This window comes from Macrobrachium nipponense, chromosome 45 (genome assembly GCF_015104395.2).
Source record: "Macrobrachium nipponense isolate FS-2020 chromosome 45, ASM1510439v2, whole genome shotgun sequence".
In the NCBI taxonomy this organism is placed as follows: domain Eukaryota; kingdom Metazoa; phylum Arthropoda; class Malacostraca; order Decapoda; family Palaemonidae; genus Macrobrachium; species Macrobrachium nipponense.
This window is the reverse complement of record NC_061105.1, coordinates 18769026-18794025: the sequence shown is the minus strand read 5'-3', so window position 1 is coordinate 18794025 and position 25000 is coordinate 18769026. Positions and strand designations below refer to the sequence as shown.

At 37.2% G+C, this 25000-nt stretch overlaps 1 protein-coding gene across 1 annotated transcript in view; it reads left to right on the top strand.

The window, feature by feature from the left end:
• Positions 1-3450: 3450 nt before the first annotated feature.
• LOC135214430 (glutamate receptor ionotropic, kainate 2-like) overlaps positions 3451-25000 on the top strand; it is a 232041-nt gene continuing 210491 nt past the window's right edge. Inside the window, exon 1 of the mRNA XM_064248705.1 lies at positions 3451-3687. Within this exon, the coding sequence (XP_064104775.1) occupies positions 3549-3687 (139 nt within the window). The 5' untranslated portion in view covers positions 3451-3548. The remainder of the gene's footprint in view (positions 3688-25000) is intronic.

Sequence of the window (25000 nt, the reverse complement as noted above, 5' to 3'; positions counted from 1 at the left end):
CGGCGTGTATATCCAATGTTGCGTACCTCGTTGTTAGGCAGTCAGAATTGATTTTATGTATTATAGTTTTGAGTTGCATTCAGACATTTACGTGTTAATGTAGGTCACGCGAGTTTAATCGTTTAGTGTATATATATATATATATATATATATATATATATATATATATATATATATATATACACGTATATATGTATATAGTATATATATATATATATATTATATATATATATATATATATATATATGATGTATATACATACATGCATACATACATACATACACACATACATACATGCAGGAAGTCTTATAAACAAGAACGTTGGTTCCTGGAAGCAAAGTTGAAATATTTGCTTACGTCAGTGTAGTGAGAAAACGAGACAAAGCTGATGGCTGAAAGCTTTAATTTGCCGAACAAGAAATATATATTTCATATAACTACAAAGAGTTCACATCATTGTGGATTATATCTCGATTTATATATGTGATATATATATATATATATATATATATATATATATATATATATATATATATATATATCCCTTGTCGAAACAGAATGATAACCCACACCGTTTTCTGAATCACAAAGGAATTTCGTATTTAAAATTCGTAAGAAATATTATTTTGAAAACTGTGCCTGGAATACCGTCGTGTCTGCAGACGCAGGAAGTCTTACAAATAAGACGTTGGTTCTTGGGTGTTAAGCTGAAATATCTACGCCAGTTTAGTGAGAGAAAAATTTTTAGTTGTTACGATTTCATCACAATGTAAAAGGAACAAGAATTGTTGCAGGATTAACGACAATACCTAATAGTAACTTAGTTGGTTCTTTTACTCTCCATAGGATGAAAGAAAGAAAGCAGAATCATTACTAATAATTATTAAAAAATATAAATAATAACTATTAATAATCTAGAATATAAAGAATATAATTCTACCTCTTTAAAGAGAAATTGAGATAACCTAAAAAAAAATCAGTTACCTAATAATTGCAGAGAATTTTACGTAGAACTGGTGACAGGAAAAGGGAAATATTATTCCATGAGTATCCATGGCAGATCGTTATTAAAAAAATACTTCATGGTAATGTTGAAAGGTATTTCTTTCGCTAGGGTAACCTTCCCCAAGTCAATGTTCCCAGTAATCTCCTTGATGTAATCCCCGTGTGGGATTTTGATAATACCGCCACATTCAATTCCTGGAGAGAGAGAGAGAGAGAGAGAGAGAGAGAGAGAGAGAGAGTCTTCGTGGGTGAAGCTGTGACGATTGCTATTTCTTGTGTATTGTTTGTTAGTTAGTAGATAGACCTGAACATGGCTCCTTTGTCAGAATTAAATGGTATATATGTGTTGTCAGTTTACGTTAAGTCATATATGTAGTTATGTATACATTTACATTATATATACCCATATATGTATATATATATATATATATATATATATATATATATATATATATATGATATATGTATATATATATATATATTATATATATATATATATCATATATATATATATATATATATATATAAGATATATATAGTATATATATATAGTATATACATATATAAATGTTTATATATTTATATACTTTCATATACACATATATTACATCTATATTATGTAGATCATGCCCAAACCACAATGTCATCTCAAACTTTTCCGTTTCATAAAATATTCAGATTACAAACGTACAACTCCGAAGTCTTGTCATCCCCAGCGGTAATAAATGAGTAAATCCTCAAAGCCCAGATGGGATTGAAGTCTCACGCGCGGGAAAATAGGATTATCATGAAATCACCGTCCTCTTTAGGATTCCAAAGTTCCCTGTGACGAGCGCAGTTAAATGTACGACGGTTTCTAGAAGTCGAAAGGTCAATGCACTCACTCTGATACATGAATACATACATACATACATACATTTTCAACTCAGGGTAAACCAAAGATATTTGATATCGTACGTAACCTCTGTATCACACACACACATACATACATCCTCAACTCAGGGTAAAACAGATGGGTATTTTATATCGTACATACCTCTGTATCACATACATACATACATTCCCAACTCAGGGTAAAACAGATAGGTATTTGATCTCGTACGTAACCTCTGTATCACACATACATACATACATACATACATACATACACACACAAAAACAGGACGTTCTCAACGTCAGGGTAAATCTGAAAGTTATGAGATTTCGAACGAAATCTCCGCACCATTCGTTTTCAAATTCAAAATGTGTGAATTGCATTGAAATAAGATTTTGAATTCGCCCGTGAAGATTGAATTCTATTTCTGCAAACTCGCCAGTCATCAGAAGGTGAAAGGTGAATCTTGAATATCCCGCCGCAGGTGATGGAATAAAACCGTCATATATCTGTCAGTGTGAACAGTAGAAGGTATCTCGTTTCTGTTAGCGTCTGGATTTCTGAAAGTATTTTTGTAAGATGTTGTGCCAAGAATAAAGGGTCATTTTACCAGCAAGTTTCCTTTAGAAGGATGTAAACGTTTTCCGTAACAATTCCTAGTGACGACGTGACGTATTTTATTGTGTTTTCCCTAAAAATTCTTAGCGACAAAGTGTTTTACTTTATTGTGTTTTCACTAATAACTCTTTGTGACAAAGTGTCGTACTTTATTGTGTATTCCCCAACAATTGTCGGTGACAAAGTGTCGTGTTTTATTGTTTTCCGTAACAATTGTTAGTGACAAAGTGTTGTACTTCATTGTGTTTTCCCAACAATTATTAGTGACGAAGTGTATTATATTGTTTTCTCTAACAATTCTTAGTGACAAAGTGTTGTACTTTATTGTGTTTTTACTTACAATTCTTTGTGACACAGTGTCGTATTTTATCGTGTTTTCCAAAGAATTGTGATTTTAAGTTCGAGTGTTTTCCAAAGATTCATTTTAAGAATCGAGTTGTATCTTTCTAGGATCCTAATTTAATTCTATGATGCAGTGATCTTTCAAAGGTTATAGGAATCGAGAGATATTTTTGAAAAGAATTTTGTCTCCAAATTTATTCTACAAAACTACGAATAGAGTGATATATATATATTTTTAAAAGACTTTTGACTCCAAATTGATTCCGTAAGTGCTCGTCGAAAGATTATTGGAATCGAGTGGTAAACTGCAAGACGTTGAAAGCCTAACTTCGATTCTATAAAGCAGCGATATTTTTTTATATTTTCCAAAGACTGTAGAGTCATAACTTCGATTCAAATCGCGATGAGGACTTGACCCAGTGCAAGAACACTTCGTATAAAGTTGTTTTTTATCCAACTCGCAGCATGAAGCCATCCAAAATATAACAACAGAGATACTCAGGCGATTTACTTTTGTTTTTCCTCCAGTCCGAGCGAGGAGGAAAGGAGAGAGAGAGAGAGAGAGAGAGATGAAGAGAGAGGAGGAGGAAGAGAGATGAGAGAGAGAGAGAGAGAGAGAGAGAGAGAGAGAGAGAGAGAGAGAGAGGAGAGAAAAAAAAAGAGAGCTAGAGAAAAAAAACAGGGCTCCTCCTTTCTCGAGGGTGAAATAATGGAATCCACGAAGAGTAGTACCAGCATCCAAGGATTGTCTTCGCTCCGCACCGCCGTCATTCTCGTCACAGCAGCGGCTGTTCAACTCCTGCTGTTCCTGCCGGCTGTTTCGGGATTACCGCCTGTCATCAGAATAGGTGAGTGGACGCCTTTGCTGGTGAAGTTCTCTAGTTGTTTACATTCTTATTGTATTCCACTCTCTTGCCCTGTGGTATGTTCAACCTTCCACATCAAGTTCTACACTCAAGTCATACACTGCGTGAACGGATTCATTCCATGATTTTAGTTTATTTTCATACATTTTCATTCATTCGTCCAGTTCTTGAAGTGTATTATAATTATTCTCCTGTTACACCTTTCAAACCTTTTTACTCTCCTGTTACACCTTTCAAACCTTTTTACTCTCCTGTTACACCTTTCAAACCTTTTTACTCTCCTGTTACACCTTTCAAACCTTTTACTCTCCTGTTACACCTTGGAAACCTTTTTACACTCCTGTTACACCTTTCAAACCTTATAACTCTCCTGTTACACCTTTCAAACCTTTTAACTCTCCTGTTACACCTTTCAAACCTTTTAACTCTCCTGTTACACCTTTCAAATCTTTTTTCTCCCTTATTACACCTTTCAAACCTTTATAAACTCCTTCCTTTTAAACAAACCTTCAAACCTTTTACTCTCCCTGTTACAAACCTTCACCTTTTTATCCTGTCAAACCACCCTTGGTAAACCATTTTACTCTCTATTTTCCTTTCAGCGCTGAATGACCTAGTACCTCCCAGCGATTGGCTTTTGCCCAATTATTTTTTTATTTCTTATGAATTACAATTGATGCATGAAGGTATTCAAATTCAAGTTGAAGAAATTCCTTGAAATGAGATGGAAATGAATACGTTTTTCATAATTCATAAAAAAAATCATAGAAGTTTCAGGTTAGCAACTTATATAAAAGCAATAAAAGCAGCATATTTAAATGAAGAGAAACTAAGGAGGAATAAGATCTTTAGAGATGAGAATATTTCCTTCTTTCCTACTCTGCTTGTATGTAATCTGATGACGTCTTGATTTTTGTTGTTGTATAAACGTTTCTGACGTCATCTCCCAAGCGTCGTTCTTCTGTTTGCTCTCCTTTAGGGTGTAAGCATTTTACGGAGAAGTTCATCTTAACATCGTTTTCTTCAAGTTCTTGAAAATCCTTCATCGAAGCTTACCGCCCATTTTTGTCCAAAGTTCACCCGCTACCTTCCTCTCCACTTTCATTAATGATTTTGCAAATATCTTGAATGGCCGGGGTGCTACTCTTCAACTCCGGTTGAGAAATAGTTCTTGCGCCTTGCTGTGTAAAACTTCTCAGCTCCAGAAGCCCTTTATTCCTCACACTACCGGACTGTGGAAGGGTGTTATATAATCAGGACCTAAAAAATTGAACCGAAGATGCAATGCATTGCTACCCTGATGGAAGTATCTTTGTAATTTATTATTTACGTACATTTTTCTATTTATCCAGATGAATTTGTGATTTTACTATCTCTTCTAATGGCTGTTTTACGGAATTTTTTTTTTGTAGTGAATAATAATAATAATGATGATGAATATTGTCATTTTTTTCTTGGGTCTAGGGGGTGTGTGTGTGTGTGTGGTTATCACAGTCCTCCAATTCGACTGGGTGGTATTCATAGTGTGGGGTTCCGGGTTGCATCCTGCCTCCTTAGGAGTCCATCACTTTTCTTACTTTGTGCGCTGTTTCTAGGAGCACACTCGTCTGCATGAGACCTAGAGCTACTCCAGCCTCTAGTTTTTCCAGATTCCTTTTCAGGGATCTTGGGATCGTGCCTAGTGTTCCCAAGATATTATTATTATTGTTATTATTATTATCATTATTATTATTATTATTATTATTATTATTATTATTATTATTATTATTATTAACTTTCCTCAACATTTCAACTATTTTCTCTTCCTTCTTATGTCTCTACCGCTCTGAGACTCTGATGATTTCTACTTCATTTCAAACGATGATCTGTCAGCTTAGCATATTCATAAATATACATGTTAAAAGAGGCATCTTCATAAAAAAAAAGGAATTACATACACTTGGGAGATTTGCATTTTGTAGCCATCTGGCGACGCAGTTGTTCGTAAATATATATGACCCACAATTCGTCACCGTTTGGGTCTAAGCAAATAAAATTCCGTTTTCCTCGAGGCATATTACAGCGAAAGATGGAGAACGGAAGGGAAGAGGAGTGAGAGGGGGAGATGGAAAGGACGGTGGGAATGAGGGAATGAGAGAGATAAGGATAAGAAGAATTTAAGGGTTAATGGACGTATGAGTGTCAGGTGATAGGAAAAGGCGATTGAATTTTTGGGAATAATGTATTCAAATTTTGTGGGAATTTAAGAATTTTATTTATTTATTTTTTAAGAGGGTCAAGTTATTATGAAAAAGCAATGGGAATGAAGGGAATAAGATCAATTAGAAGAAAGAAGAAGAACAGTATTAAAGAAGAATAGGTGTCAGGAAAATAAAGTGAAAAATTTTGGGAAATTATTATTTTTTTGTTTCTGTTTTAGGAGGCTCACGCGAGTCTCATTTTATTGCAGTTGTTTTTCTTTGTTATACTCTTTCATGATTTAGTCTTTGCTTTGTATTTGTTTTTCCGTGTTGGGCTTCTTTCTCTGGTGGTCACTTTGCTTGTAGGATTCTGCTCCTCAATAATAATAATAATAATAATAATAATAATAATAATAATAATAATAATAATAATAATAATAATAATAATAATAATAATAATAATGATATATTATTATTATTATTCTGGAAGTAAACCCTCTTTTAAACATGTTTTATTAAAAGTGATTGCTGCCTCAGCTGCATTAATTTTATACAGGTTCTAATTATTGCTTTCTCATTGTTGCTCACCAGTTTAAGCAACAATGAGAAAGCAATAATTAGAAAAATAGAGAAGAGCCTGTATAAATTAATGCTGCTGAGGCAGCAATCACTTTTAATAAAACATATTATTATTATTATTATTATTATTATTATTATTATTATTATTATTATTATTATTATTATTATTTTATTATTATTATTATTATTATTATTATTATTATTATTTAGAGATGAACCCTGTCCATATGGAACAATTCCACCCAAAGGGGACCGGTGACTTGAAATTCAAGCTCCCAAAAAATATTGTATTCATTCGAGAGAAGTAACAAAAGGTAGAGAGAAATACAAAAAAGATGTAACCAGATATTAGAAAAGCAGGTAGATTGATAATAATAATAATAATAATAATAATAATAATAATAATAATAATAATAATAATAATAATAGTGAAGAAGAAGAGGAGAGAGAAAACTGAGCTACATTCAAGATCAGCGAAGCATAAACCTGAGGTAAAAGAGCAGGAACACAAGAAGAAGAAGAAGAAAAGAAGAAAGAGGAGTCAAGGAGGATCCCTAAGGGGAGGGGAGGAACTAAGAGAGGTGGGGAGAGGGGGGGAAGGGGGAAGTCCTTGTACGTGCAGGAGGAAGTAGTTTGTGGCATCAATTTGTATGCAGGAGACATCAACCGTCTTGGAAATTCGTAATGTCAATAAGAGGCGATTGGCTTTGCCTTTGAACGAACCGCTTCGGTGCTTATGTTTATGCCTGATCGTAACCTCCGGTTATACCCAGCGGATTAGAAAGGAGAGAGAGAGAGAGAGAGAGAGAGAGAGAGAGAGAGAGAGAGAGAGAGAGAGAGAGGCAGGGATGTGGGCTGGCGTTACAAGTCTCGATCGAGATCTCGTGGAACTGATATTTCTTATTGTTTGTCAATCTGTGTCTTGTGTTCGTGTCAGGTGGGAAACGTCTGCTTTGTGGGACAGATGAAGATTCTTCATTGTTTATTCTCGTCATTCCTGTGCTGTTTTTTTTTTTTTATCCTGGAGATTTATTTCCTTTTTCCCTATCTTATTCACCTCTTAATGTAGTGAAAGCTATTTACATGTGAATACAATTAATTGATTTTTAAAAACTCGTATAGGGAAAAGGGAGTCATTGAGTGTCATAGCAAGGAAAAGGTGCAGAGACTGGTGAGGGAGTTTGGTTTTGTTTGTAAGTAGAGAAATATTAACTAGATCAAAGTTAAACAGGCAAATGGAAGCTATGGAGAGAAATGGAAAACATAGACATAGTTTAGATGTATTCATAAGTACAGGAACTATAGATTTTCCCTTTAACATTTTAAGCTTTTTATGGATCTGCTTAACAATGAGGTTGTTAAAATTATTATATTTACTATAATATATAAGATTAATTCGCTGAACTCTGCCATTTTATTCAACACAATTTGTTCAAAAGAGGGTCTTCTTCCAAGTTATTATTATTATTATTATTATTATTATTATTATTATTTTATTTATTTATTTATTTTTTTGCTCTATCACAGTCCTCCAATTCGACTGGGTGCTATTTATAGTGTGGGGTTCCGGGTTGCATCCTGCCTCCTCAGGAGTCCATCACTTTTCTTACTATGTGTGCCGTTTATAGGATCACACTCTTCTGCATGAGGCCCGGAGCTACTTCAGCCTCTAGTTTTTCTAGATTCCTTTTCAGGGATCTTGGGATCGTGCCTAGTGCTCCTATGATTATGGATACGATTTCCACTGGCATATCCCATATCCTTCTTATTTCTATTTTCAGATCTTGATACTTATCCATTTTTTTCCCCTCCTTCTCTTCAACTCTGGTGTCCCATGGTATTGCGACATCAATGAGTGATACTTTCTTCTTGACTTTGTCAATCAACGTCACGTCTGGTCTATTTGCACGTATCACCCTATCCGTCCTGATACCATAGTCCCAGAGGATCTTTGCCTGATCGTTTTCTATGACTCCCTCAGGTTGGTGCTCGTACCACTTATTACTGCAAGGTAGCTGATGTTTCTTGCACAGGCTCCAGTGGAGGGCTTTTGCCACTGAATCATGCCTCTTTTTGTACTGGTTCTGTGCAAGTGCCGGGCATTCGCTTGCTATGTGGTTTATGGTTTCATTTTTCGTATTGCACTTCCTACATATGGGAGAGATGTTATTTCCATCTATCGTTCTTTGAACATATCTGGTTCTTAGGGCCTGATCTTGTGCCGCTGTTATCATACCTTCAGTTTCCTTCTTTAGCTCTCCCCTCTGTAGCCATTGCCATGTGTCATCGCTGGCTAGTTCTTTAGTCTGTCTCATGTATTGTCCGTGCATTGGTTTGTTGTGCCAATCCTCTGTTCTGTCTGTCATTCTCCTGTCTCTGTATATTTCTGGGTCTTCGTCTACTTTTATTAGTCCTTCTTCCCATGCACTCTTTAGCCACTCGTCTTCACTGGTTTTCAGATATTGTCCCAGTGCTCTGTTCTCGGTGTTGACGCAGTCCTCTATACTTAGTAGTCCTCTCCCTCCTTCCTTTCGTGTTATGTATAGTCTGTCCGTATTTGCTCTTGGGTGTAGTGCTTTGTGTATTGTCATGTTTCCTGGTTTTCTGATCTATGGTGCGGAGTTCTGCCTTCGTCCATTCCACTATTCCTGCGCTGTATCTGATTGCTGGCACTACCCATGTGTTCATGGCTTTTATCATATTTCCGGCGTTGAGTTTTGACTTGAGTATCGCCTTGAGTCTCTGCATATATTCTTTCCTGATTGTGTCCTTCATCTCTTGGTGTTTTATATCCCCTCCTTCCAATATTCCCAGGTATTTGTATCCATTCAAATCTGTGTTTGATGTTGTCCCATCTGGTAGCTTTATCCCTTCAGTTCTCCTTACTTTGCCTTTTTGTATGTTGACTAAGGCGCATTTTTCTATTCCAAACTCCATCCTGATGTCCCCAGATACAATCCTTACAGTCTGGATTAGGGTATCTATTTCCATGATGCTCTTACCATACAGCTTGATGTCGTCCATGAACAATCAGATGGTTGATTCTGTTGCCTCTTTTCTTGAGTTGGTACCCGGCATCCTTCTTCTATAGTACTTTTGTCATGGGAATCATGGCTATTACGAAGAGTAGTGGGGACAGTGAGTCGCCCTGGAAGATCCTTCTCCTGATATTAACCTCTGCTAGTCTTATTCCAGAGCTTGTAAGTATTGTATTCCAGTTGCGCATTGTATTTTTGAGGCAGCTGATGGTGTTTTCCTCTGCCCCATATATTTTCAGGTATTCTATTAGCCATGTGTGTGGTATCATGTCGAAGGCTTTCTTATAGTCTATCCATGCCATTATTATTATTATATTATTATTATTATATTATTATTATTATTATTATTATTATTATTATTATTATTATTATAATTTTTGGTTTATCACAGTCCTCCAATTCGACTGGGTGTTATTTATAGTGTGGGGTTCCGGGTTGCATCCTGCCTCCTTAGGAGTCCATCACTTTTCTTACTATGTGCGCTGTTTCTAGGAGCACACACTTCTGCATGAGTCCTGGAGCTACTTCAGCATCTAGTTTTTCCAGATTCCTTTTCAGGGATCTTGGGATCGTGCCTAGTGTTCCTATGATTATGGGTACGATTTAAGGTCTTGATACTTATCGATTTTCTCCCTTTCTTTCTCTTCAACTCTGGTGTCCTATGGTATTGCGACATCAACGAGTGATTATCATTGTTATTATTATTATTATTATTACCACAAAGAAACATTGCTTGACCTGTTGCAATTTCAAACAAATGCTGCCAACTCCTGCCTTCCAGCAATCCGTCAAAAAAAAAAAGAGAAAAAATAGTAAAAATGAAACTTTTCCTGATGAGATTCCTGGAATCTCATTTACTCTCGCAGTCATGGATAGTTCTGGGGAATAATGAGAGTCGAGGGGTGGCTCGTTGCTTGCAGCAGATTTTTGAAAACTTCGTAATGCTGTATCGATTTTTTCAACTTATTTTTTTACTTATTTAGTTTTTGTTTATGACATTCCAGTTAGGTTTTTATTATTATTATTATTATTATTATTATTATTATTATTATTATTATTATTATTATTATTATTATTATTATTACAGAAAGATAAAGACACCGTTAAATGTTCTAGTGTTGGAAATATATTCATGAAAAATATTCTTTTATCTAATGAATGTACCTAGTATATATATATATATATATATATTATATTATATATATATATATATATATATATATATATATATATATTTGTATTTATATTTATATACTAGATAAAAATATTCATAGACAACCGAATATTTGCATGAATACATTTCCAATACCAGATATGTTCAAGCAACTGTCTTTTACCTTATGTATTCAATAATAATAATAATAATAATAATAATAATAATAATAATAATAATAATAATAATAATAATAATAATAATAAAAATGAAACCATAAACCACATAGCAAGCGAATGCCCGGCACTTGCACAGAACCAGTACAAAAAGAGGCATGATTCAGTGGCAAAAGCCCTCCACTGGAGCCTGTGCAAGAAACATCAGCTACCTTGCAGTAATAAGTGGTACGAGCACCAACCTGAGGGAGTCATAGAAAACGATCAGGCAAAGATCCTCTGGGACTATGGTATCAGAACGGATAAGGTGATACGTGCAAATAGACCAGACGTGACGTTGATTGACAAAGTCAAGAAGAAAGTACACTCATTGATGTCGCAATACCATGGGACACCAGAGTTGAAGAGAAAGAGAGGGAAAATATGGATAAGTATCAAGATCTGAAAATAGAAATAAGAAGGATATGGGATATGCCAGTGGAAATCGTACCCATAATCATAGGAGCACTAGGCACGATCCCAAGATCCCTGAAAAGGAATCTAGAAAAACTAGAGGCTGAAGTAGCTCCAGGACTCATGCAGAAGAGTATGATCCTAGAAACGGCGCACATAGTAAGAAAAGTGATGGACTCCTAAGGAGGCAGGATGCAACCCGGAACCCCACACTATAAATACCACCCAGTCGAATTGGAGGACTGTGATAGAGCAAAAAAAAAAAATAAATTAATAAAAATAATAATAATAATAATCATGATAATAATAATGCTGAGAAATTCAGAATCTCGTGAAAACAGTTTGTCATAAAAATGACACAAGCTTTTTAGTCTTTTGCGTAGTAATACAGTTTACTATAGAATTGTTGATTTTTATTTCCCAACAACAACAACAACAACAACAATAATAATAATAATAATAATAATAATAATAATAATAATAATAATAATAATAATAATAATAATAATAATAATAATAATAATAACATTATTATTATTATTATTGTTGTTGTTATTATTATTATCATTGTAGAATTGTTGATTTTTATTACAAATATAATAATAATAATAATAATAATAATAATAATAATAATAATAATAATAATAATAATAATAATAATAATAATAATAATAATGAATATATTTCGTGAGAAATGAGCGACATAATTTGTCACCCAAATGTTTTCCTGGAGCGTAGCCAGCGAAACTTTATCATCCTTCCATCACAGCCAATCTGCCCGGCTATTTATATGCAAAACAGTTTAAAACAAAGCTTATGGGCCTGGGGGGTGATTACAGCAAGAGTTTTAATGACGAAAATGCTTAAGCCCTTTATTGTTTATTGACTTAATTAATTGAGAGATACGAGGATGGGTCCCGTCGTGAAATTTTGGCCAAACAACAAAAACCAAATTGGTGAAGTGTTTTGAACTGGACATAATTTGTAATTTTCAATAGTTTTGTCATTTTAATGATATGATATTCATGGGGCGAGCTGTTATCATGGTGAAGTAGGTAGCTATAGTTTCGGTGGAAAATGACTAGGCTTGAATTTGGATAAAATGCAAAGAATATGTTAGTGAATATGTTAGTGAATAAAAATGGCAGCAAAGTATAGTTATTCCATATCACAGTATAGAAAGGTAGGTATGTGTTAACGATTGAACATGTTGGTTTAGGTAAGGTAGAGTGGGCTATTATTTGGAGAAAAAAAATTTTCATTAGATAAAAATGAATGTACGATACAGAAATTCATCCTCATATTATAGAAATGTATCGATAAGCTACTTATCAAAACCATTGGTATACTTGATACTGGCTGGGCTTGAATTTGGGTTAAATGCAAAGAAAGATGTTATTATATAGATTATTCAATGCGTAATGTAGAATTTAAATAGTCCGTTGGTATATGTGTACTGGCTGGGTTGGAATTTGGGTTAAATGCAAAGAAAGATGTTATTATATAGATTATTTAATGCATAATGTAGAATTTAAATAGTCCGTTGGTATATGTGTACTGGCTGGGTTGGAATTTGGGTTAAATGCAAAGAAAGCTGTTTTATATAGATTACTTAACGCATAATATAGATTTTAAATAGTATGATAAGTAAAAAAGCGTTTTGATTGACTGATTTAAAAAGCTCACTTTCTAAAATGACCACAATCACAGTATTTTATCAAATAATCTCATACTTATGGAGTAGTAACATTTAAGGCACCAATCCCTTCTGAGAAATGCTTTGTTTATGTTAGTAGTGATCTGTATTCTAACAGTGCTAGAGATTTTGTTGAATATTCTGTGTATGAAAATTGCACAAGGGAAGAGAACGGTCTCGATCTTATAGGAAAACCCGGGCTTTGCAAAATGAATAACAATAATAATAATGATAATAGTAATAATAATTTATCAAGGGAAGAGAAGGGTCTCGATCGTTTAGCAAAACCTGGGCTTTGCAAAGTGAATAATAATAATAATAATAATAATAATAATAATAATAACATCGCAATACCATGGGAAACCAGAGTAGAAGAGAAAGAGAGAGAAAAGATTGATAAGCATCAGAATCTGGAAATAGAAATAAGAAGGATATGTGATATGCCAGTGGAACTTGTACCCAGAATCATAGGAACACCAGGCACGATCCTAAGATCCCTGAAAAGGAATCTGGAAAAGCTAGAGGCCGAAGTAGCTCCAGGACTCATGCAGAAGAGTGTGCTCCTAGAAACAGAACACACATAGTGAGAACAGTGAATGGACTCCAAAGGAGGCAGGATGCAACCAAGAACCCCACAGTATAAAAAACCACCCAGTCGAATAGAGGATGATTTTGATAGACAAAAAAAATTATGATAATAGTAATAATAATGGTAATAATAAAGCTTCATCTGGGCTACATCTGAAATGTGGTAGAACAGTTTGTCTCTTGCAATCGTGGAATCCTCTGATCTCCAGATATTTAAGCAAGGAGCAAATTCTGAATTTCAGGTGATTCGGTTTTATCTTCACTTCCCTCATATTTATTTGTTCATTCCTTTCCTGTGACTTGTCTCTGTGTAGGTTGATTTCCCTCTGCAGAGATTTATTGGGTTTATTTTATGTTGACTGTCTATAAGATGTAAGGTCTGTAAGGTAAGGTAAGGTAAGGGGTTTTCAGATGAAGATTTAACGAAAGCGATAAAGAAACAATTTATTGGACTTGTTACCACCAATCTGTGAAAGTCACGTGACACCAAAAGGGTTTACAAGATACTCTGTTTATAATTATGTCATAATTTGTTGCGCAGAATGAAAAAAAGAACGAAAGAGAGAAGATATCAGCAGTGAAGGAATGAAACAATGAATAAATACAGATAGTCTCATCCTACCTACTCGTAGAACCATGTAACACCTCATAACCCATTCTGAGTTACACCCCCCCCCCCCCCCCACAAAATGGGTTAATATGTCATTGCGAATGGCCTGCGTAAATGGGTGAAACATAACGAAATGTAATGAATTACAGCAGCATCACTTGAAAATAGCAGCGATGGACGAATGAACGTCAATAAAAAAAAAAGGCAGATGTTCTCATCTCCTCTCGTTGTATCACGTGACTCTACAACCGATCTAAAAAAAAAAAAGAAAAAAAAAGTTAATAATTTTTCATAGAGATAGGCCATTCCAAGACCCTTTATACCCCATCCGTCATTCTAATAGCCGTAATCACGTTTTTCTCAACCTACTATCTTATTCATTGGCTGTTAATGGTGTCCCTAGTGTATGGCGGAGGTCCAAGAGATAGATCTCGAATTTCATCTGGGAGACTCTCGTCCACCGTTTTCGGGCTGTGGACTTTTTGGGCTCTAGTATTATTTGGTAACTGAAGTATGGATAGATGTATTGATAGATGTTATAGGTGCATTATAATACATTTTCGCTTACTCGAGGAGTAAGCCTACAATCTACTTTGCTGTTGTTGTTGTTGGGACTGGGTAGGAAAGGTCAGTGGAAGAGGCTAAAAAGGTCTGAAAAAGGTGTTTCGCGTTGAGTAAAAGATACAGGAATTTTAGGATAGGATATTTTATGATTTATTTATTAGATTGCAAATGTAGAAAATAAATAATGTGCATGTTAAACAGTACAGAAAAATTATTTCTAATAAAATATAGCGCATTTATTTCAATTTTCGTTGGTGAAACATCGCTCTATCTAACCACAGATTTTAGCGCGTTTTTAATTTACGTTAAAAGTTACGAATATAATATTTACAATATATGCGTGAGGCGAAAATCTTGCACGTGCCCCGAGTAAGCTGAGGTTGGATCATGTCTTGTTATCTGTTTATTGATTTATTTTTTCTTCTTTTTATTAAGTGAGACTTCTTTTTCTTTCTGTATTTCACTTTACCTACTCTTACGACCTAATGAGCACCATATTTTTTGGAAGCTTGAATTTCAAAACGATGGCCTCGTGTGGTGGGTTGGTTCCATATAAATAGGGTTCATCTTTTGTACAATAATAATAATAATAATAATAATAATAATAATAATAATAATAATAATAATAATAATAATAATAATAATAATAATAATAATAATAATAATAATAATAATAATAATACGATGAGGCAAAGATCCTCTGGGACTAAGGTATCAGAACAGATAGGGTGACACGTGCCAGTAGACCAGACGTGACGTCGACTGACAAAATCAAGAAGAAAGTATCACTCATTGATGTCGCAATACCATGGGACACCAGAGTTGAAGAGAGAGAAAGAGAAACAATCGATAAGTATCAAGACCTTAAAATAGAAGTAAGAATGATATGGGATATACCGGTGGGAACTGTACCCATAATCATAGGAGTACTAGGCACGATCCCAAGATCCCTGAAAAGTAACCTGGAAAAATTAGATGCTGAAGCAGCTCCAGGACTCATGCAGAGGAATGTGCTCCTGGAAACAGAGCACGTAGTGAGAAAAGTGATGGACTCCTAAGGAGGCAGGATGCAACCCAGAACCTCACACTATAAATACCACCCAGTCGAATTAGAGGACTGTGATAGAGCAATAATAATAATAATAATAATAATAATAATAATAATAATATTGACTCAGAAGTCTTCTTTGATAATCTTGGTTTGATTTGCTCCTAACTTAGGCGAGATAAACACAGCTATTACACCAGTAATTGTTCTGATATTTGCTTTGAAACTTCTAGTGTACTTACAGTAAGAGAGAGAGAGAGAGAGAGAGAGAGAGAGAGAGAGAGAGAGATAATCCGAACGCTCCATTACAAATAAAAAGTCTCATGAAGAAATGCACACTTCGCAAAAATTCAGTGTCCAATGAATAGAGAGAAAAACTATATAAGGGACCGTGTTTGTGTGTGAGTGTGTGTGTGTGTGTGTGTGAGTGTGTGTGTGTGTGTGTGTGTGTGAGTGTGTGTGAGTGTGTGTGTGTGTGTTTGTCTTCGTTTGTATCCAGAGGAGATTGGCAAACCCTTTCAAGTTCCGACGAAAATCCTTAGAGTGACTTTTTAATTTCCGCGTGAATCTTCCTCCCTCTTTATACTTTTTTTTTTCCTTCCAGTCTGACTTACGACGGAGTTCAGATAGATAGAGAGAGAGAGAGAGAGAGAGAGAGAGAGAGAGAGAGAGAGAGAGAGAGAGAGAGAGAGAGAGAGAGAGAGAGAGAGAGAGAGAGAGAGAGAGAGAGAGAGAGAGAGAGAGAGAAAACTAATTGGTTATATTCATGGACTATATATCTTTCCTATCTAGAGTCGTGAAGATATATATGTATATATTATATATATAGATATTAATATCTATATATATATATATATATATATATATATATATATATATATATCTTCACGACCATATATAGGAGAGATGTATAAAAGGATTATTAGAGAGAAATAGATGATACCTATAAAAGAGAGAGAGAGAGAGAGAGAGAGAGAGAGAGAGAGAGAGAGAGAGAGAGAGAACTACGCCCCCAATAATTGTAAATGTAAAACAAACCCACAAGTCATAAACAAAAAATCAACTGAAAGAACTTACTGAACACGAAGAGACATAAACTTCGCTCCATCCTATCCGCGGTCTAACTAACTACCTAGCTAACTAACCACCCAACAAACTAACTAACCTTACCCAATTAACTAACTACTCTGTGGAACTGGCGAAAACAAACAGTAACGCAGTGGATAGTTGAACAAGTTATGATAGCAGGCGTACTCGGAGAGCCTCCGTGCAATTGAAGCGGGAGTGTGCAAACTGAATTATTCTCTTGAGTTAGCGAGTATCTTTCTTTTGTTTTCATTTTATACCGAATTCTTCCGCCAGGATTAGCTTATATTGACTCGTTTCTTCTGCAAAGGTTTATAATTGCGACCTCTGAATGGAGTCTTTGGGAATATTTATGCCGTTAGGCTATGTATGGTTGCCATTGCGTTTATTCTTAATATTCGTAGATATGGAGCAATGGAGAGAGAGAGAGAGAGAGAGAGAGAGAGAGAGAGAGAGAGAGAGAGAGAGCTCTGAAAGACAGGGGACGCTGAGAGAGATAGACAGACAGGCAGAGAGAACATGCAAACAGGAGACGCGGAGAGAGAGAGAGAGAGAGAGAGAGAGAAAGAACAGGCAAACAGGAGACGCGGAAGGAGAGAGAGAGAGAGAGAGAGAGAGAGAGAGAGAGAGAGAGAGAGAGTAGGGAGAGAGAAGGAACAGGCGAACAGGAAACGCGGAGAGAGAGAGAGAGCGAGAGAGAAAGAGAGAGATAGAACATGATGCAGACAGGAGACGCGGAGTGAGAGAGAGAGAGAGAGAGAGAGAGTTACAAGGAGTTACAAGGATTAGGATGTCTCAAAGACTCGTTAGTCCATCCGAGGAGACATCGTGTGCTCACTTATCTGTGGGAGCAGGTTTTACTGTGCATTCACAGTGTCCTACTGATTTTGTCTAGCTTTCTTTTAAACTCTTCCACACCGTTACTGTTTACAACTTCTGAGGGTAGTTTATTCCACGCCTCACATATCTTGTATGTAAAGAAGTTCCCACAGTAGGATCTGTTGTATCTCTTCAGTTCTAGTTTCCATCCATTATTTCTTGTCTGGTTTTCGTTTAATGTAAATAGGTTACTGTCTACTTTTGTTATGCCTTTCAGTATTTTAAATGTTTCTATTAGTTGTCCTCGCAATCGTCGTGTTTCTAATCCATACATATTCAGGATCTCTAGTCGTCTTCGGTAACCTATTTGCCTGATGGATGGAATCAACTTTGAGGTTCTTGCTTGTACTCATTTTAATCTATTTATGTCTTTTCTTAGTGTTGTTGACCAAAACTTTACTGCATATTCAAGATGAGGTCGAACTATTGATGTGTAGAGCTGCAGCACCGTTTCCTTATTTCTGCCTCTTTATGTATCCCACTGGTTTCTGTGCCTTCTTTTCAGTTTTTCAGATGGGGGGAGATAGACAGACAAAAAGACAAATAGAAAATCATGCAAATGGGAAATGCGGAAGGAGAGAGAGAGAGAGAGAGAGAGAGAAGACGAATGTTTACCCTCATCTGTCGTCATGTAATTGAATTCCCTCCTCCCAATCATCTTTCAATCACTGCCTGACTCATCCTTTTGCATTAAGCATTCTCTCTCTCTCTCTCTCTCTCTCTCTCTCTCTCTCTCTCTCTCTCTGATCAAGGGCTGGAAGTCCTCAATCAGTTTCCAGAAAAAGTTCCGGTAAAGAAGCGGAACTTTTTTTGTGTGTAGGGAGACTGGGGGTTGGGGGCGAAGGGGGTTGGGGGTGGCAATTTCACCCCCCACCCAAAAAAAAAACCATTCGCCTGCTCAAAATAGATTATTTGTAAACGAGTCTAACTTGTTAGGTTTTTTTTATTTACAAATGATTGTGTTTTAATTTGATCTTTCGTTTAAATTTTATTATAGTCTTTGATCTATCAATGTAATTTTAAATTTCTTTAATTAAATATCTTTTGACTTAACAAAACATAGGACGAGAAAAATGTCGTAGAGCTGGCAACTTCACCCCCACTTTGTAAGAAGCCGGACGGCTTTGCCATACTGTTCCTATTGCTCTACAAGAGTATATATATATATAATATACATATATATATATATATATATATATATATATATATATATATATATATATATATATATGGGGAAAAAAAAAAAATATATACATTTGTATGTTTGTGTGTATGAGAGAGAGAGAGAGAGAGAGAGAGAGAGAGAGAGAGAGAGAGATACTTCAGTTACCTCTACGAAACATGTAAGATTATGTCAAATAGATTAATAATAATAATAATAATAATAATAATAATAAATAATAATAATATTATTATTATTATTATTATTATTATTATTATTATTATTATTATTATTATTATTATTATTTTTTTTTTTTTTTTTTTGTTTTGCTCTATCACAGTCCTCCAATTCGACTGGGTGGTATTTATAGTGTAGGGTTCCGGGTTGCATCCTGCCTCCTTAGGAGTCCATCACTTTTCTTACTATGTGTGCCGTTTCTAGGATCACACTCTTCTGCATGAGGCCCGGAGCTACTTCAGCCTCTAGTTTTTCTAGATTCCTTTTCAGGGATCTTGGGATCGTGCCTAGTGCTCCTATGATTATGGGTACGATTTCCACTGCCATATCCCATATCCTTCTTATTTCTATTTTCAGATCTTGATACTTATCCATTTTTTCCCTCTCTTTCTCTTCAACTCTGGTGTCCCATGGTATTGCGACATCAATGAGTGATACTTTCTTCTTGACTTTGTCTATCAACGTCACGTCTGGTCTGTTTGCACGTATCACCCTATCCGTCCTGATACCAAAGTCCCAGAGGATCTTTGCGTGATCGTTTTCTATCACTCCCTCAGGTTGGTGCTCGTACCACTTATTACTGCAAGGTAGCTGATGTTTCTTGCACAGGCTCCAGTGGAGGGCTTTTGCTACTGAATCATGCCTCTTTTTGTACTAGTTCTGTGCAAGTGCTGGGCATTCGCTTGCTATGTGGTTTATGGTTTCATTTTTCGTATTGCACTTCCTACATATGGGAGAGATGTTATTTCCGTCTATCGTTCTTTGAACATATCTGGTTCTTAGGGCCTGATCTTGTACCGGGCTGGTTATCATTCCTTCAGTTTCCTTCTTTAGCTCTCCCCTCTGTAGCCATTGCCATGTGTCATCGCTGGCTAGTTCTTTAGTCTGTCTCATGTATTGTCCGTGCATTAGTTTGTTGTGCCAGTCCTCTGTTCTGTCTGTCTTTCTCCTGTTTCTGTATATTTCTGGGTCTTCGTCTACTTTTATTAGTCCTTCTTCCAATGCACTCTTTAGCCACTCGTCTTCACTGGTTTTCAGATATTGCCCCAGTGCTCTGTTCTCGGTGTTGACGCAGTCCTCTATACTTAGTAGTCCTCTCACCTCCTTCCTTTCGTGTTATGTATAGTCTGTCCGTATTTGCTCTTGGGTGTAGTGCTTTGTGTATTGTCATATGTTTCCTGGTTTTCTGATCTATGCTGCGGAGTTCTGCCTTAGTCCATTCCACTATTCCTGCGCTGTATCTGATTACTGGCACTGCCCATGTGTTTATGGCTTTTATCATATTTTCGGCGTTGAGTTTTGACTTGAGTATCGCCTTGAGTCTCTGCATATATTCTTTCCTGATCGTGTCCTTCATCTCTTGGTGTTTTATATCCCCTCCTTCCATTATTCCCAGGTATTTGTATCCTGTCTCATCTATGTGTTTGATGTTGCTCCCATCTGGTAGCTTTATCCCTTCAGTTCTCGTTACTTTGCCTTTTTGTATGTTGACTAAAGCACATTTTTCTATTCCAAACTCCATCCTGATGTCCCCAGATACAATCCTTACAGTCTGGATTAGGGTATCTATTTCCTTGATGCTCTTACCATACAGCTTGATGTCGTCCATGAACATCAGATGGTTGATTCTGTTGCTCTTTTCTTGAGTTGGTAGCCGGCATCCATCTTCTGTAGTACTTTTGTCATGGGAATCATGGCTACTACGAAGAGTAGTGGGGACAGTGAGTCGCCCTGGAAGATCCCTCTCCTGATATTAACCTCTGCTAGTCTTATTCCAGAGCTTGTAAGTATTGTATTCCAGTTGCGCATTGTATTTTTTGAGGAAGCTGATGGTGTTTTCATCTGCCCCATATATTTTCAGGCATTCTATTAGCCATGTGTGTGGTATCATGTCGAAGGCTTTCTTATAGTCTATCCACATCGCCATGCTTAGGTTGGTGGGTTTTTCCTTCTCCTACTGTTTCTCATTACCATTTTGTCTATCAGGAGGTGGTCTTTTGTGCCCCTACACTTCCTTCTGCAGCCTTTCTGTTGGTGGGGGATGGTGTTGTCTCCTCTAGGTAATTGTATAGCCTTTCACTGATGATACCTGTTAGTAACTTCCACATTATTGGTAGGCAGGTGATAGGCCTGTAGTTACTGGCTATATTTCCCTTACTCTTGTCTTTTTGTACTAAGGATGTTCTTCCTGTGGTCATCCATTTGGGTGCATGGTGATTTGAGATACAATGCTGGAGTTGTTCTGCTATTCGTGGGTGTAGGGCCTTGAAGTTTTTTGAGCCAGTATCCATGGACTTCATCGGACCTGGGGCTTTCCAGTTTGGCATTTCTTTAGTTGGTGTCTGACTGTGTCTGTCGTGATCTCTGAGAATCTTTGGTTTTATTCTCCCTGTTTCTTCTTCCTTGACTTCCTGGAGCCATGTTGCATGTTTGTTGTTGTGATACTGGATTGCTCCATATGTTTTCCCAGAGTCTCTTACTTGGTTCGGCTTCAGGAATTTCTGGGTGGTTGTCTTCTCCTCTTAGTTGGCTGTATAGTCTTTTCTGGTTGGTTCCGAATAGTTTTGTTCTGTTGATATCCCTTATTCCTGTTCATGTACCGTTGGAATCTTATGTTGCTTTGGCCTTAAGCCTCTGTTTTTACATCTTCTATTGTGTTGTTTAGTCCCCTCTCTTGTACTTTGTATTTTCCTCGTTGAGTTCCTCCCTCCCTTGTTTTCTTGCTTCCTTAGCCTTTTTTTCTGCCATCTCTTTCAGTTTACTCAAGTCAGATCTCATCACCATGATTTGCTTTTCCAGGCGCCTTTCCAAGGAGGTTGCTGTTTGGTTTCTGTTGGGTTGGTTGTGCTGGTGGTGTTGGTGTTCGAATTCCCATCAATTCTGCTACTAATCTTTGCTCCTGCATATACCAAGTTATTTTGTTTCTGTGATACAGTGTGTGTATTATGCCCATTATTTCATTGACCTCACTTGTTTTCTCCCTTAATTTCTTGTGTTGTAGGCTTTCATGGAGGGATCTTTGTTCTCTCTCTTGTATCTGGCTCCAATACCATTTTTGTCCTAAATTAAGTCTTTTCTGAGCCATATTCCCGTCCTCTCCTGTTACTTTCGGTCGGTGTTTCTTGCGTGTGTCGTTGTTTTGATACCTCATCCTCCCTGTCGTCTTTCTCTGCGGCATCGTCTCTCAGTTCGTCTTCGTGTAATTCGTTGTCGTGTGACATTTCCCTTTCCAGTTCTTCTCTTTCTGTTAGGGAGAGCCAGTTCTTTTTCTTTATGTTCCTTACTTGGTCTGCCAGCCTCTGCTCTGTTTGGGGGGTGTTATTTCTCTCATTCCAGATGTTGACCAATCTTTTTCTATATCCTCTCTCCATCGGGTTGCTTCTGATGTAGCATCTCCATATTTCCTTATTTTCTTCTCTTGTCCATTTCTTCCTTTTTGCTTCTGTAGCTCCAATCTCAGGCTGTTGATTATTGTCATTGTGGTGATCAGTTACTGGATGACGACCTCCAAGTACCTGACCGTCTTCCCCTTCAATTGGGTTGAATACCTGGTTGCCGGACGAAGCTCCTCTGTTGTCAGAGGTTCCATTTACGTCGTTGTCGTTTATTCCTTCATATCTTTCCATCATTGCTGAGTTTTGCTATTTGCTATTATTATTATTATTATTATTATTATTATTATTATTATTATTATTATTATTATTATTAGTAAGAGGCATGTGTAGAAAAAAAAGTCCCTCTCTCATAGGATCCACAGGCCGACACAGCCACCCCAGCCATACATAGGCAGGGAATATTCATGTCACCTTTTCCTCTTCTTCTTCTTCTTCCCCGGTCTTACGTTTTGAATTAAGTAATGGAGTTACTGCCTCTGGTAGAGTCTATACGGCGGAGTTTCTTTAGGAGGGGCCTCTTAGAGAGAGCGAGAGAGAGAGAGAGAGAGAGAGAGAGAGAGAGAGAGCGAAAGGTCCTTACTGGTTAATGGCATCAAGCAAGAAGAAGAGGAGGAGGAGGAGGATTGGAGGAGTGGCAGGATGAGGATGGAGGAGGAAGGAGGAGAGGAGGTGAGGAGGAGAAGGAGGTAGGAGAGGAGGTATTTGGAAGGAGAGGAGGTTTTTTTTCGGAGGAGATAGTGTGTCCCCGGCCACCATAGGGCCTTAAGTAACCATTACAGTCCTTTGCTCAGCCTAAAATAATGGGAATGTTTTACGTGTCATATTTCTCGTGTTCCTTTTGTCTCGAGTCAGCTCCCACTCCCTTAACCTCATTCTCACTCCCTCAACCTCATTCTCTCTCCCTCAACCTCATTCTCATTCACTCAACCTCATTCTCACTCCCTCAACCTCATTCTCACTCCCTCAACCTCATTCTCTCTCCCTCAACCTCATTCTCATTCACTCAACCTCATTCTCACTCCCTCAGCCTCATTCTCACTCTCTCAACCTCATTATCTCTCCCTCAACCTCATTCTCTCTCCCTCAACCTCATTCTCGCTCTCTCAACCTCATTCTCTCTCCCTCAACCTCATTCTCACTCTCTCAACCTCATTCTCTCTCCCTCAACCTCATTCTCGCTCTCTCAACCTCATTCTCTCTCCCTCAACCTCATTCTCACTCTCTCAACCTCATTCTCTCTCCCTCAACCTCATTCTCACTCTCTCAACCTCATTCTCTCTCCCTCAACCTCATTCTCACTCTCTCAACCACATTATCTCTCCCTCAACCTCATTCTCTCTCCCTCAACCTCATTCTCACTCTCTCAACCTCATTCTCTCTCCCTCAACCTCATTCTCACTCTCTCAACCTCATTCTCTCTCCCTCAACCTCATTCTCACTCTCTCAACCTCATTCTCTCTCCCTCAACCTCATTCTCACTCTCTCAACCTCATTCTCTCTCCCTCAACCTCATTCTCACTCTCTCAACCTCATTCTCTCTCCCTCAACCTCATTCTCTCTCCCTCAACCTCATTCTCACTCTCTCAACCTCATTCTCTCTCCCTCAACCTCATTCTCACTCTCTCAACCTCATTCTCTCTCTCACAACCTCATTCTTACTCTCTCAACCTCATTCTCTCTCCCTCAACCTCATTCTCACTCTCTCAACCTCATTCTCTCTCCCTCAACCTCATTCTCACTCCCTTAACCTCATTCTCACTCCCTCAACCTCATTCCCACTCTCTCAACCTCATTCTCTCTCCCTCAACCTCATTCTCACTCTCTCAACCTCATTCTCTCTCTCACAACCTCATTCTCACTCTCTCAACCTCATCATCTCTCCCTCAACCTCATTTTCACTCTCTCAACCTCATTCTCACTCCCTCAACCTCATTCTCACTCTCTCAACCTCATTATCTCTCCCTCAACCTCATTCTCTCTCCCTCAACCTCATTCTCACTCTCTCAACCTCATTCTCTCTCTCACAACCTCATTCTCACTCTCTCAACCTCATTCTCTCTCCCTCAACCTCATTCTCACTCTCTCAGCCTCATTCTCTCTCCCTCAACCTCATTCTCACTCTCTCAACCTCATTCTCTCTCCCTCAACCTCATTCTCACTCTCTCAACCTCATTCTCACTCTCTCAACCTCATTATCTCTCCCTCAACCTCATTCTCTCTCCCTCAACCTCATTCTCACTCTCTCAACCTCATTCTCTCTCTCACAACCTCATTCTCACTCTCTCAACCTCATTCTCACTCTCTCAACCTCATTCTCTCTCCCTCAACCTCATTCTCACTCTCTCAACCTCATTCTTTCTCCCTCAACCTCATTCTCACTCTCTCAACCTCATTCTCTCTCCCTCAACCTCATTCTCACTCTCTCAACCTCATTCTCTCTCACACAACCTC